This window comes from Eriocheir sinensis, chromosome 60, assembly GCF_024679095.1.
Source record: "Eriocheir sinensis breed Jianghai 21 chromosome 60, ASM2467909v1, whole genome shotgun sequence".
NCBI lineage: Eukaryota > Metazoa > Arthropoda > Malacostraca > Decapoda > Varunidae > Eriocheir > Eriocheir sinensis.
In genome coordinates this window covers 10,404,720-10,417,493 of record NC_066568.1, presented here as the reverse complement: position 1 = coordinate 10,417,493, position 12,774 = coordinate 10,404,720, and the positions used below count along the sequence as shown (strand labels likewise).

The following is a 12,774-nucleotide window of genomic DNA, read 5'->3' as shown; positions in this document are numbered from 1 at the left end:
TTGTCTCCATTCCTTACCATATCTCCCTACCTTCCCTCCCTTTCCTCCATTCCCTTCCTCCATCTCTCCCTCCCTCCCTCCTTCCCTCCCTTCTCCCTCCATTCTTCATTCACTTCCACTTACTCTCCCTCATTCTCTCCCTCCCTGATACCCTGAGAGAGAGAGAGAGAGAGAGAGAGAGAGAGAGAGAGAGAGAGAGAGAGAGAGAGAGAGAGAGAGAGAGAGAGAGAGAGAGAGAGAGAGAGAGAGAGAGAGAGAGAGAGAGAAATTAGTTCACGAATAAGGTAGTGGATGAGTGGACCCTATGATCTGGATGTATGATTGATCCACAGACGAGTGAGCTTCAAGTGGATGGTAATTAAAGACTTAAACAGACATAATTAAGTATACATAGATGGATGGATGAGTAGGGAAGAGTATAATGAACTGGTTGGATTTCAGAAGCCTTGTGTAGACTAAATGGGTGACAGGTTGGCCTCTGTAGTCTCCTCATATCCCTGTGTTTATATATCCTTGTGTCTCCTCTTGTATGCGTCACGTCCATGTCTTGTCTCTCCTCAAACTCTCACCATCTTCCTTTCTTCCCTTCAGCTCTCACCTAAACTCTTCACCATCCTCCTTTCACCCCTTCATCAGATCATTATTATCCTTTCTCTTCCATCTCCCATTTTTGTTCCTCTTCTCCCATCCACTCCTTCACTCCATATTCCTTCCTCTCCCTTCCTTCTCTTTATTGTACCTATAATTATCTTCCCTTTTCCAGCTACCCACTCCTTCCTCCTCCTCACCCCAGCCTTCCTCTCTCTCCGTGCAGGTCATTCCTCCAGACCAGGCCTTGCACGGGGTAGGCTACACGGGCTTGGTGGTGTGCAGGCTGTGGCGGTTCGGGGCCTGGGCGGTGGTGGTTGTGGACGACAGGCTGCCCACGAAGGGAGGGACGCTGCTCTTCGCTCGTAGCACCGACCCCAATGAGTTCTGGGTGGCGCTGCTGGAGAAGGCATACGCGAAGTGAGTGTTCTGGGGCCCTCTGTGTTTGTGTTGGTATCACTGTTTGTTTGTTGACTGCAGTGGTGTAGTTAAGTTATCGGTGCTAAATACGTCTGATCATGTCCCTTTAGTTCTGCGTTTATGCTGTCCTCTTCTTGCTTTCCTTGATCTAAGTTTGAAGTCGTATCTAACTTTCACACTAAGACGATAGAGGTGACGTGGGAAGGTAAGTTAAGGAAGCTTAGTGCTGAGTGAGTGATCAGGTTGCTCTATCCTTGTTATGTCCCTCTATGGCGTGTTTATCTTTGTATCTGTGTTCTGTGTTGTCCGTGCGTGTGTGTTTGTTTGTGGTAGTATTTGTGTTGGTCTATTGATTGGAGCGACGCGTTTGTTAACTGTACCGACCCCAACGAGTCCTGGGTAGCGCTGCTGGAGAAGGCATACGCGAAATTGTCGTACTCTAAACATTGCATTTATCATTTTTACGCTCCAAAACTGTCGTAACCACACAAATAACGGTAGAAAATGAAAGTTATCGTTAAAACTGTTGAATATTGATGGTTTTCGTTCTACCAGGGTCATAAAACTACCATCAGGGTCATAAAACTACCATCAGGGTCATAAAACTACCATCAGGGTCATAAAACTACCATCAGGGTCATAAAACTACCATCAGGGTCATAAAACTACCATCAGGGTCATGAAACTACCATCAGGGTCATAAAACCACCACTTGGGTCATAAAACTACCAGCAGGATCATAAAACTACCTCCAGGGCCATAAAACTACCACTAGGCTCATAAAACTACCACTAGGCTCATAAAACTACCAATAAAACCATAAAACTATCACCAGGATCATAAAACTATCCCTGGAAATGCCTCACACAACTTCCAGGAAAGCTTTGACAAATGTGTGTGTGTGTGTGTGTGTGTGTGTGTGTGTGTGTGTGTGTGTGTGTGTGTGTGTGTGTGTATGAGCGCGAAATGTTTTAGAATGTGTCATTTATTACCAACTCAAAAACTAACGGCAGCCGCTAAACTATTTTTCATCTTGGTCGACTTTCAAATACGTCACCATCTTTTAAGCCCTTTCCGCATTTTGTTAGACTCGCACAAGGTTTCTAATCATATCTTTTCACGGTTAAACTTGCGCTAGACGATTACTAGAGAAGAAAATTAGTGTTGGATGTAGCCACGAAAGCCTTGACCAATATGTGTGTGTGTGTGTGTGTGTGTGTGTGTGTGTGTGTGTGTGTGTGTGTGTGTGTGTTTGTTTGTGTACGTGTTGCTATGAGAGAGAGAGAGAGAGAGAGAGAGAGAGAGAGAGAGAGAGAGAGAGAGAGAGAGAGAGAGAGAGAATAACCCAGTGACCTTCAGAACCCCCCCCCACACTCTCATTGTCTCTCTTAATCACACATCAACTCACGCCAACAGTACCTCCCTCCCCCTCTCTCTCTCTCTCTCTCTCTCTCTCTCTCTCTCTCTCTCTCTCTCTCTCTCTCTCTATATATATATATATATATATATATATATATATATATATATATATATCTTAATCTGTCTCTCTCTCCTTTGCTGTACTTCAAATTCCATCCTAAGTCTATATAGTGGTCATATTCTTAAACATTTCGGCGCCCAAACACATCTATTTGACAAGACTTTCGTAGGAGTTGTGGTGGGCATTTCCTCTGGTGGTAGTCTGCTCCTTCTTCTGTACCGTGAACCTAAGAAAACACTCATTAGAACCCGACTGATCTCCTTTTCGGACTTTGGAAATAGTTGATGTGAGGGGTGGAAGCGTCTAAGAATCCCGACCTACAAATACAACACTTTCTTTTACCCTCTTGAACCGCCCATGACTCCATAAGCACCGACAGCAAGTAGCACAGTAGCAAACGTTTCTCGTAGCCAATAAGGAAGGGAACGTTTGTCTTAACCAATTATTGGGCAGGAAAAGCTTATCTCAGCACATCGCAGAGTAAAAAAACATCTCTCAGCACTCCTCGTCCCTTTCTCCGTGTGATCAAGCTTGCGTGGATAATATTGGGAATCGACTTCCTGTAGTCTAGTGCTCGAATATTGGCGGAGGGAAGTGACTGAGTGAGCGGGCCATTGCGTTAAACGAGGCTACGAGACGGCAGGGCAAGAGGGCGGTAGTGGACTTTGTTGAATACTGGCCGAGGGAAGTGACTGATAGAGCGGGCCATTGCGTTAAACGAGGTTACCAAGACGGTAGGGCAAAGACGGTGATATTGTACTTCGCTCCCCCCCCCACCCCCACCCCCACCACCACCACCACCACCACCACGCCCTCCTTCCTCACTCGTTACGGTAGAATGGACCGTTAGAAGGAAGGTCTTTACGGAACGAGAAACCGATAGGTAACTTTTTTTTTTTTACATTTTAGCCCATGGTGCCGGTAGGCTTTCTTGATGGGGCCTGGTGGTCAGGCCCAACCCGTTAGTGGCACAGACAAGTCTTTTATAGTGGCGCCATCTTGCTTGACTCATGCTGTCCCCCGGAGCTCATCTTTGATCCTCTTCTGAGAGTTTCGCTAGAGTCGGAGTTAATAGGCGGTGGCTGAACATATCAGCTCGTGGCGGCGGGCGGGGCGCGGACCTGCGTCCTCCAGTACGCCGCCCCCGCACGCCGACCGATGGAGATATGGAGATCACGGAACAAGAGAGCGAGAGTCAACTTCTCCCTTCCTCACCTTTACTCGCCTCCCTTACACTACTTCCCTCCCTCAGGCTCCACGGGTCGTACGAGGCCATGGAGGGCGGTCAGAGCATGGACGCGATGGTGGACCTGACGGGCGGCCTGGCGGAGCGCTTCGACATGGATGACACGCCGGACAAGCGGTGGCTGCTTAGGCTGCTACGCACGGCATCCCGCAGCGGCGCCTTTATCACGGCCTCCAGGAAGGTAGGGGACGCAGGTTGGGGGGGGGGGGAAGGGCTGGGGGGCTGGGGGCTGGGAATGGGACTGGGGGCTGAAGTAGGGGATTGCTTGCTGTGGTATAAGGGTTAAGAGCAGGCTGGGGGGCTAGGAAGGAGGCTGGGCCTGTAGTAAGGTATTGGAGACTGTGGTGTAAGGGCTGGGAAAAGGGCTGGGGGCTGGGGGCTTCAATAGGGGATTGGAGGCCGTGGTTTTAAGAGTTAAGAGGTTACGTCAGAAGGACTATGAATTCTGAAGAAGGAGGGAAGGGGGAGACAAAATGGTTTCGTGAAAGAGGGAGAGAGATAGGAGAGAAACAGATATGGGATACTAGAACCCTTGGAGATAACGTGATTGGCTGGGAGAAGGTGCTAAGAGATGGATGAGAGAAGAGAGATGATTTAGTGAAAGAACAAGAGAGATAGAACAGCCAGAGATGGGATGCTGCAAGACTGTGGATGAGAGAAGAGAGATGATTTAGTGAAAGAACAAGAGAGATAGAACAGCCAGAGATGGGATGCTGCAAGACTGTGAGATAAAGAGAGATAGGATGGGGGAAGATGCTGAGAGGTGGATGAGAGAAGAGAGATGATTTAGTGAGAGAACAAAAAGAGATAGAACATAGACAGAGATGGGATGCTGCAAGACTGTGAGATAAAGAGAGATAGGATGGGAGAAGATGCTAAGAGATACAAGAGAGACAGACAAAGATTTAGTAGAAGAGAAAGAGAGATAGAAGATACAGAGTTCGGATGCTGCATGGCTGGGAGATAAAGAGATAGGCTGAGAGAAGATGCTGGGAAATAGATGAGTTATTTGCTTCCCAGTTTTTCTTTTCTTTTTCTTCTTGTTCATCTCTGTTCTGTTTTGCTACCACATTATTTTTCTCTCAGTTAATTTCCTCCTCCTTTTGTTTGTTTTCTCTTTTTTTGGTTCATTTTCATGTTCATCTTCTTTTTTTCTGTTCTCTTCACTTTCATTTTTTTTCATCATTTTGTTTATCTCTTCGTTCATCTTTTTCATCTTCATTTCTGTTCTATTCTTCTCATTTTCATTCATTTTTGTTCATCTTCTTCATTTCTGTTATGTTCTTCTCCTTTTCCTTCTTTTTGTTCAACTTTTTCATCTTCTTATTCATCTTCGTGCTCATCTTCTTGTCCTTCTTCTTCATCTTCTTCCTCTCCATTCCTCCTCTCTGTTTACATGTTCGTGTGTTTGTTTGTTTCACGCAGAAGGATGAGCCGTCTAGCGCTCACTGGTCCAATGACGTAAGACTCTGTGGCTGGCTGTCTTCCTGTCTGCCTGGATGTCTGCTTCTGTCTTTGTCTGTCTCTCTGTGTGCTCTCCTATCCTGTCTCTGTCTGCTTTAGTTGGTCTGTCTGTTTTCCTAGTACGGTCTAGTCTGTCTCTTCCTCTGTCTGTTTTAGTTGATGTGTCGCTGTCTGCTTAGTTGTCATCTCTCTCTGCCTTCCTAGTTCTGTCTCCCTGTCTGGTTTAGTTGCTGTCTCTGTCTGCTTTAGTTGGTCTGTGTGTCTGTTTGAGTTGATTTATCTCTGACGGCTTTCGTATTCCTGTCTAATCTGTATCCCTGTCTCACTCTGTCTGCTTTAGTTGGTCTGTCCCTAACTACTTTCCGAATCCTGTATTGGGTTGCTCGCCTTTGTCGGGGCCAGACCCAGGGAGGCGGGACACTGACATCCGGCACCCCCGCACTGTTCGCCCAAGAAAGGGTTAACAGGGTCACATGTGTAAGGAGGCTGCCCACCCATCCCCACTCACCCCAGGAATCAAACCCGAGATTTCTCTGTTGTGAGACGAGCGAGTTAACCACTGCACTACGGTCATGTGTGTGTGTGTGTGTGTGTGTGTGTGTGTGTGTGTGTGTGTGTGTGTGTGTGAAAGATAGTTTTGGCCGTTGCATTAATTGATGTTGTTGTTATCGATGTTATTTAATTAAATGTTGATGAAAGACGTGGAGGAAAAGAAAGAGAAGGTAAAGCACAATTAAATGCAATAGCAGATCATATTTATAGCCACGCCATGCCTTGCCAAACCGACAACTAATGATTTCGAATTTTACACACACACACACACACACACACACACACACACACACACACCTCCCCCTTCCCCCTCCCTCCCCTACCACACCCTCCCCCCCTCCCTTCCCCCCTCCCCCTTCCCCTACAACACCCTCCCCCCTCCCTTCCCCCCTCCCCCCTCCCCCCCTCTTCCCCCCTCCCCCCTCATCCCCCCCACCCCACACACGCACACACAGGGGGACTGGCGGCAGGCATACAGGACGGACGAGCACGGCCTGGTGGAGGGCCACGCCTACACGGTGACCGGCGTGGCGACCCTCAGCCACTCCTCCCTCGGTCCCGTCAGCCTGATCCGCGTTCGAAACCCGTGGGCCAACGCGGCGGAGTGGACCGGCGCCTGGGCTGATGAGTGAGTGAGTGAGGAGGAGGAGGAGGAGGAGGAGGAGGAGGATGAAGAGAGAGGAGTTTTTTAAATGGGTAGAACTAGGGAGGAAGGAAGAAAGGATAAGGAAGAAGAGGGAGGAAAAAGAAAGAGGGAGGGAGAGTAGGAATTAGAAGGAGGAGAAAGAGGAGGAGGAGGAGGAGGAGGAGGAGGAGGAGGAGGAAGAGAGAAGAGTTTTTAAATGGGTAGAACTAGAAAGGAAGAAAGGAAGGAAGGAAGGAAGGATAAGGAAGAAGAGGGAGAATATAGAAAGAGGGAGGGAGAGTAGGAATTAGAAGGAGGAGGAGGAGGGTGGAAGAAGGAATTGTGTAAGGAGGAAAGAGGGAGAGGGAGGGTGGGAGGGTGGGGATTGGAAAAGGAAGGAGAAGGAAGAGGAAGAGGAGGAGGAATGGTAATAATAATGTGATATTCAAACCATTAAGGAGAGAAAATCTAGTGCTATTATTATTACTATATTATTTTTATCATTGTTATTATTATTATTATTATTATTATTATTATTATTATTATCATTATCATTATTATTATTTTCTGCATCATATTAGAACAACAACACTACCACAACCACTACCCAACCTGTACACAACCCCTCCTGACCACCCCTTCCACCTCTAACCCCTGCCACCCCTACATACCCCTTCCTTAGCGCCATAACCACCCCACAGCCACCCGCGAACGACAGCCAGCACCTTATGGTATAAATCAACAAAGAATAACCTCACTTTGTTGTATAGGAAGTCTCAATAGTAAGGAAGCATATATGAATTTTCAGAGTCAAGACATATAGTTACTGTTTGGAGTTTTGTTAGGTTAGTTTAGATTAAGTTTAGGGCATCTTCAAACACCTGATAGCCAGCACCTTATGGTATAAATCAACAAAGATTGACCTCACTTTGTTTTTAGAAAGTCCCACTGGTAAAGAAACATATATGAATTTTCTGAGTCAAGACATATATATAGCTGTTTGGGGTTTTGTAAGTTTAGGTTAGGTTAAGTTAGGATAAGTTTAGGGTATCTTCAAACACCTGATAGCCAGCACCTTATGGTATAAATCAACAAAGAATGACCTCACTTTGTTGTATAGAAAGTCTCACTGGTAAGGAAGCATATATGAACCCTAACCCCTCATTCATTCCCCCCTAACACCCCGTCCATACCCCTAACACACACCCTACAACACCCCCTAACCAACACCCTCCATTCCCTAGGGACGAGAGGTGGGAGGGCGTTGACGAGAAGCAGCGGACCGGGCTAGGCGGACACACGGGCTCGGCGATGCACGACGGGGAATTCTGGATGAGTTTCGACGACTTCTGCGGCGAGTTCGAGGAGGTGACCGTCTGTACCTTAGGCCCAGACTACGACCACGACGGGACGGTGGACGAGGTGGGGCAGGTAAGGAGAGGAGGAAGAACGAGATGGAGGAGGAGAAGGGAAACGAGGGAAAGAGAAAAGTGTTAGGTAAAAGGAGAGAATGAAGAAAAGTGAAAAAGAGGATACGTTGAGGAAAGGAAAGGGAAGAGGAGTTTAATAGGAAGAAGAGAGGATGAAGGGAGAGAAAAAAGGAGGGGGAGAGAGAGAGAAAAACAGAGGGTGATACGTTGAGGAAAAAGGAAATGGAAGAAGAGTTTGACAGGAGGGAGAAAGAGAAAGAAAAGAAGGAAGGGAGAGAAGTAGAGAGAGGATGAAAGAAGTGAGAGAAAATGCGTTGAGGGAAGTCATAGGAAAAAGATTTAAGAAGGAAAAACAAAAGAGAGAAAGAGGGAGGAAGCGGATAGAGGAGAAAAGTAATAGGTTAAAAAGGAGAGAGGGAGAAGAAGAGAAGTGAAAGAGACAATACGTAGAGGAAAGGGAAATAAAGAGAGAAAGAAGAGGGTGGCAGAATAAAAAGATGGAGAGAGGAAGAGAGAACACGAACGAAGAAGGGAAGAAGAGAGAAAATAAAGAAAGGGAAAAAGTAGGAAAAAGGAATGGAAGAAAGGTTTAAGACGAAAAAGAGAATGAGAAGGGAAGGAAGGAGACAGAATGAGTTGAAGGAAAAGGAAGAAGGAAGAAAGAAACAAATAAGGAGAGAGAAAAATAGAGAAAGGGTTGAAGGAAGGAGGAAAGGGAATGAGAGAAAAGGGGAGGAAGAAGAGGAAATCTGAGTAAAGGAAAGATGGAGGAAAGGAAGAGAGAAGGAAGCAAATAAAAGGAGAAAGGATGGAACGAAAGGAAAATGGAATGAAGGAAATATGGAAAAGATGAGAGAGAGAGAGAGAGAGAGAGAGAGAGAGAGAGAGAGAGAGAGAGACTACAGACCGTAAATTTTATGGATTGATTGCTATGTGTGTGTGTGTGTGTGTGTGTGTGTGTGTGTGTGTGTGTGTGTGTGTGTTTGAGTGCCGGCTATATGTCTGTCTATATATCTACCCGGCTTTGTATGTACGTGTATGTATGTATAATGTATGTATGTATGTATGTATGTATGTATGTGTGTATGTATGTACGTATCTCTCTATCTATCTATCTATCTGTGTATTGATCTTCATATGCTTGCCCTAGTTAAACACACACACACACACACACACACACACACACACACACACACACTCTCTCTCTCTCTCTCTCTCTCTCTCTCTCTCTCTCTCTCTCTCTCTCTCTCTCTCTCAATCTCTTCAACCATCTATCTATCTATCTATCTAACTAACTAAATAATTAACTATCTGTCCTATCTATCTATCTATCTGTCTATCTATCTATCTATATATCTATCCATCTATCCTCAGGTCCAGGCTATAAGAGGTGAGTGGATTGAAGGCGTGACAGCAGGAGGAAGCAGGAACGACTTCGCTAAATTCGCAACCAATCCACAGTTTCTGCTGAAAGTGGAGCACGGAGGTAAGGAGGAGAGGTGGAGTGATGAAGGGAAGGGTGGTAGATTGGAGGGAAAGAAGGGTGGAGGGATGGAGGGAAGGAAATAAAGGAAAGGAAGGAAAAAGAATGAGACAGCTGGAGGTAAGAAAAGGGAGAGAAGAAAGGAAGAAGGAAGGAAGGGAAAGGACGAAATGACTGAGAAGGGAAAAAAGGAAGAATACGGGAAGGAAAGGGAAGGAGGGGAAGGGGAGAGAAGGAAGGGAGGGAAGAGAAGGAAAGTGGAGGAAAGAAAGACAGGAGGGAGAATGGGTAGGGAAAAGAATGGAAGGAAAGAGTAATATGAAGAAGACGAAACAGGAGAGGAAGAAAGGGGAGAGAAGGAGGAAAGGAAGGAAAATGGGAGGGAGGAGAGAAGGGGGGAGAAAAAAAGTAGAAAGAAAGAAAAGAGGAAAAGGAAGGAAGAAAAAAAGGAAGTGAGGGAGAAAAGAGGACACACACACACACACACACACACACACACACACACACACACACACACACACACACACACGTTTCTGTAATATTAACACACAGGACTCCCGATGACGTCACGAGCGATCTGTCACGTGATTGGTCCGCGTCAGCCCGTCCTGGCACGCTATTGGCTGATGAATGATGGATGGGGTGTGTGTTTTTTCTTTGTTTTTTTTGTGTGTGTGTGCATTTATTATTTTTTTTAATCCATGTCTTGCAAGTGATTGATTTTCCTTCCTTGCATTGATTTCTTTGTCTGTTTGAGTATGTGTGTGTGTGTGTGTGTGTGTGTGTGTGTGTGTGTGTGTGTGTGTGTGTGTGTGTGTGTGTGTGTGTGTGTGTGTGTGTGTGTGTGATCTCTTTCTATCTTCTATCGATATTTTCATGCTGACTTCTTTTCTGAACTTGCTAACTGCATGCCTCCCCCCCTCCTCCCGCGGCGGATTCGAACCGACGGATAGCTCACTCCTATATTATCCATATCCCTAATGCAAGAGTTAAGCTGCATATACATCCTCTTCCTACGACTTGAACGCATGCGAGAGGAGAGTATCAAGACATCTCCATTTGGAATTACACTTCTGTTCTCTTTTTGGAAATATAATTTTTACAAGCTTTATGTCTGTTGTTTTTTGCACTTGGACCCCCCTCGTGGTCGTGGTGAAAAAAATAATAATAATAAACTCAACCTGACCCAGTGATACATTAATATTTATACTTTTGTTTTTGTGCGCTGTGTGGGTGGGGGAGGGAGGGGAAGCTAATGGAAAATCGAATCTACTTTTTATATCACCTTCCCACTCATTATTATCCTCATTATCCCCGTTCTTGCAGTTTCTCTCATGTAAAATTATCCATAGTATTGCATTTTCCTCATTATCATTATTATCCTCATTAACCCTTATTATCCAACTTATCCTTCATTATCCTCATTTTACCCGTGCCCTGGAACTCTCTACTCACGCTCATACACTTTTAGCACATTCTAATGCTATCCAAATCCCTGATGCAAGAGTACATCAGCATCTTCATTCTCTCATCCCTCAACTCTCATCCCTCATCTCACGCTCTCACGCTCATTCCTATTCTATCCAAATCCCTTCTTCAAGAGTTAACCGTCATCTTCATTCACTCATCCCTCATCTCACGCTCTCACGCTCATTTCTATTCTATCCAAATCACTTCTGTAAGAGTTAACCGTCATCTTCATTCTCTCATCCCTTATCTCACGCTCATCCCTATTCGGTCCAAATCCCTTCTGCAAGAGTTAACCGTCATCTTCATTCTCTCATCCCTCATCTCACGCTAGCAGAGGCCACTGAGGGGGGCGGGGGCGGGCTCTGCAGCGTGTTGGTGGGCGTGATGCAAGAACACCGGCGCTCCAGGAAAGACTTCGGCGTTAAGATGCTGCAAATCGGCTTCGTGGTGTATAAGGTAAGTGTGTGTGTGTGTGTGTGTGGAGGGGGAGTGAGTGCGTAAGTATGTGTAAGGGGTGGGAGGGGAAGGGGTTGTGGGGGAGGTGGAGAGGGGGATTTAGGTGTGGGAGGGAGATTGAAGCTTGTTGGGGGGGTTGTGCGTTTGTACGTGTGTGTGTGTGTGTGTGTGTGTGTGTGTGTGTGTGTGTGTGTGTGTGTGTGTGTGTGTGTGTGTGTGTTCCTTCCTTCTTGCTTTCTTTTCCTTTCTTTCTTCTATCTTGTTCCTTCTCTTTCGTGCCCTATATCTCCCTCTGACTCATCATTCTTCCTTTGTCTTGTTTTATCATGCAATTTCATCGTCTTCACTATCTATGCAGCTATTTTCGTCTCTCTTATGTTCCTCCTTTGTTCTTTAACACTTTGAATCTCATCTTATTAACCCGTACATGTCAAACCAGCGCGAAACCCGGGGTGATATTGCGCGAAAGTCGGGATGGTAGGAATTTAAGACTAACCGCGAAACTCGAGGATCGCGAAACTCGGATAGCGCGAAACTCGAGAGGGTACTGTATTAATCTCTTTCTCTCTATCTTATTCCTGTCTTTCTGCCTCCATATCTCCATCCATCTATCTATCTGACTAACACACTAACCTATTCTCTCCCTTCCCTTCTTTCCCTTCCCTGTCATCACCACCAGCAGACCAAGGACCCCAGCAAGCCCCTACAATCGGACCACTTCTACCACCACTACGAGGACGGCAGCTCCGGCACCTACATCAACTTCCGCGAGGTCCTGGCGCGATTGGAGTTGGTCCCGGGCCACTACGTGATCATCCCCGCCACCTTCCAGCCAGACACGCCCGGCTCCTTCATGGTCAGGGTGTACTCGCCCAAACCCTTCGAGCTGACACAGCTGGCCCGGAAATGAGGGAGTGTGTGTTTGTGTGTGTAGGGAGAGAGGAAGACTGCGCCTGTCTGTGTATGTGTGTGAGGAGGGGAATGAAAGAGAGGTTACGAGAGCCTAGAGAAAGCTTTAGAAATATATTAAGGGGTTGGAAAGAGAGATTGAGAGCCTAGAGAGTGAGTTAGAGAGATTAAGGGTTAGAAATGAGTGTTTGTGTGTGTGTGTGTGTGTGTGTGTGTGTGTGTGTGTGTGTGTGTGTGTGTGTGTGTGTGTGTGTGTGTTGGAGAGGAAAGAACTTGAGAGCCTAGAGGGAGTTAGAAATATATTATGGGTTACAAATGAGTGTCTGAGTGTACGTGCGTCCATGGAGGAAAAGTGTGTGTGTGTGTGTGTGTGTGTGTGTGTGTGTGTGTGTGTGTGTGTAATTCACCATTCCCTGATTACGTGTTGAACTCGTAATCGCCAGCAGGTACCCTCCCGACATGAGCAAGTGCTCTTTATCGTCGATCTCTGGGTACTGCCAGGACCTCACACACCACACACCCCATTCCCTTTGCTAAAGTGGGGACAGTAACCACTCCTAATCAACGGAAAGAATCCGGCTTGAGCGGGCTGGCACCGCAGCGCTCTGCCAGCTGTGCCACGGAGTGGTGTGCAGAGCCCTTACATGCCCA

At 46.4% G+C, this 12,774-nt stretch overlaps 1 protein-coding gene across 5 annotated transcripts in view; it reads left to right on the top strand.

Moving 5' to 3' along the window:
• The window catches only part of LOC126985957 (calpain-A-like), a 30,699-nt gene extending 18,068 nt beyond the window's left edge, over positions 1 to 12,631 (top strand). For 2 of the 5 annotated variants that reach the window (XM_050841565.1, XM_050841563.1), the window contains exons 5-12: positions 815 to 1,008; positions 3,741 to 3,915; positions 5,160 to 5,195; positions 6,206 to 6,378; positions 7,620 to 7,806; positions 9,180 to 9,291; positions 11,090 to 11,214; positions 11,894 to 12,631. In XM_050841565.1, the coding sequence (XP_050697522.1) occupies positions 815 to 1,008; positions 3,741 to 3,915; positions 5,160 to 5,195; positions 6,206 to 6,378; positions 7,620 to 7,806; positions 9,180 to 9,291; positions 11,090 to 11,214; positions 11,894 to 12,124 (1,233 nt within the window). In that variant the 3' untranslated portion in view covers positions 12,125 to 12,631. The remainder of the gene's footprint in view (positions 1 to 814; positions 1,009 to 3,740; positions 3,916 to 5,159; positions 5,196 to 6,205; positions 6,379 to 7,619; positions 7,807 to 9,179; positions 9,292 to 11,089; positions 11,215 to 11,893) is intronic. The other 3 variants (XM_050841564.1, XM_050841567.1, XM_050841566.1) reach the window with 3 other exon arrangements.
• The last annotated feature ends 143 nt before the right edge of the window (positions 12,632 to 12,774 follow it).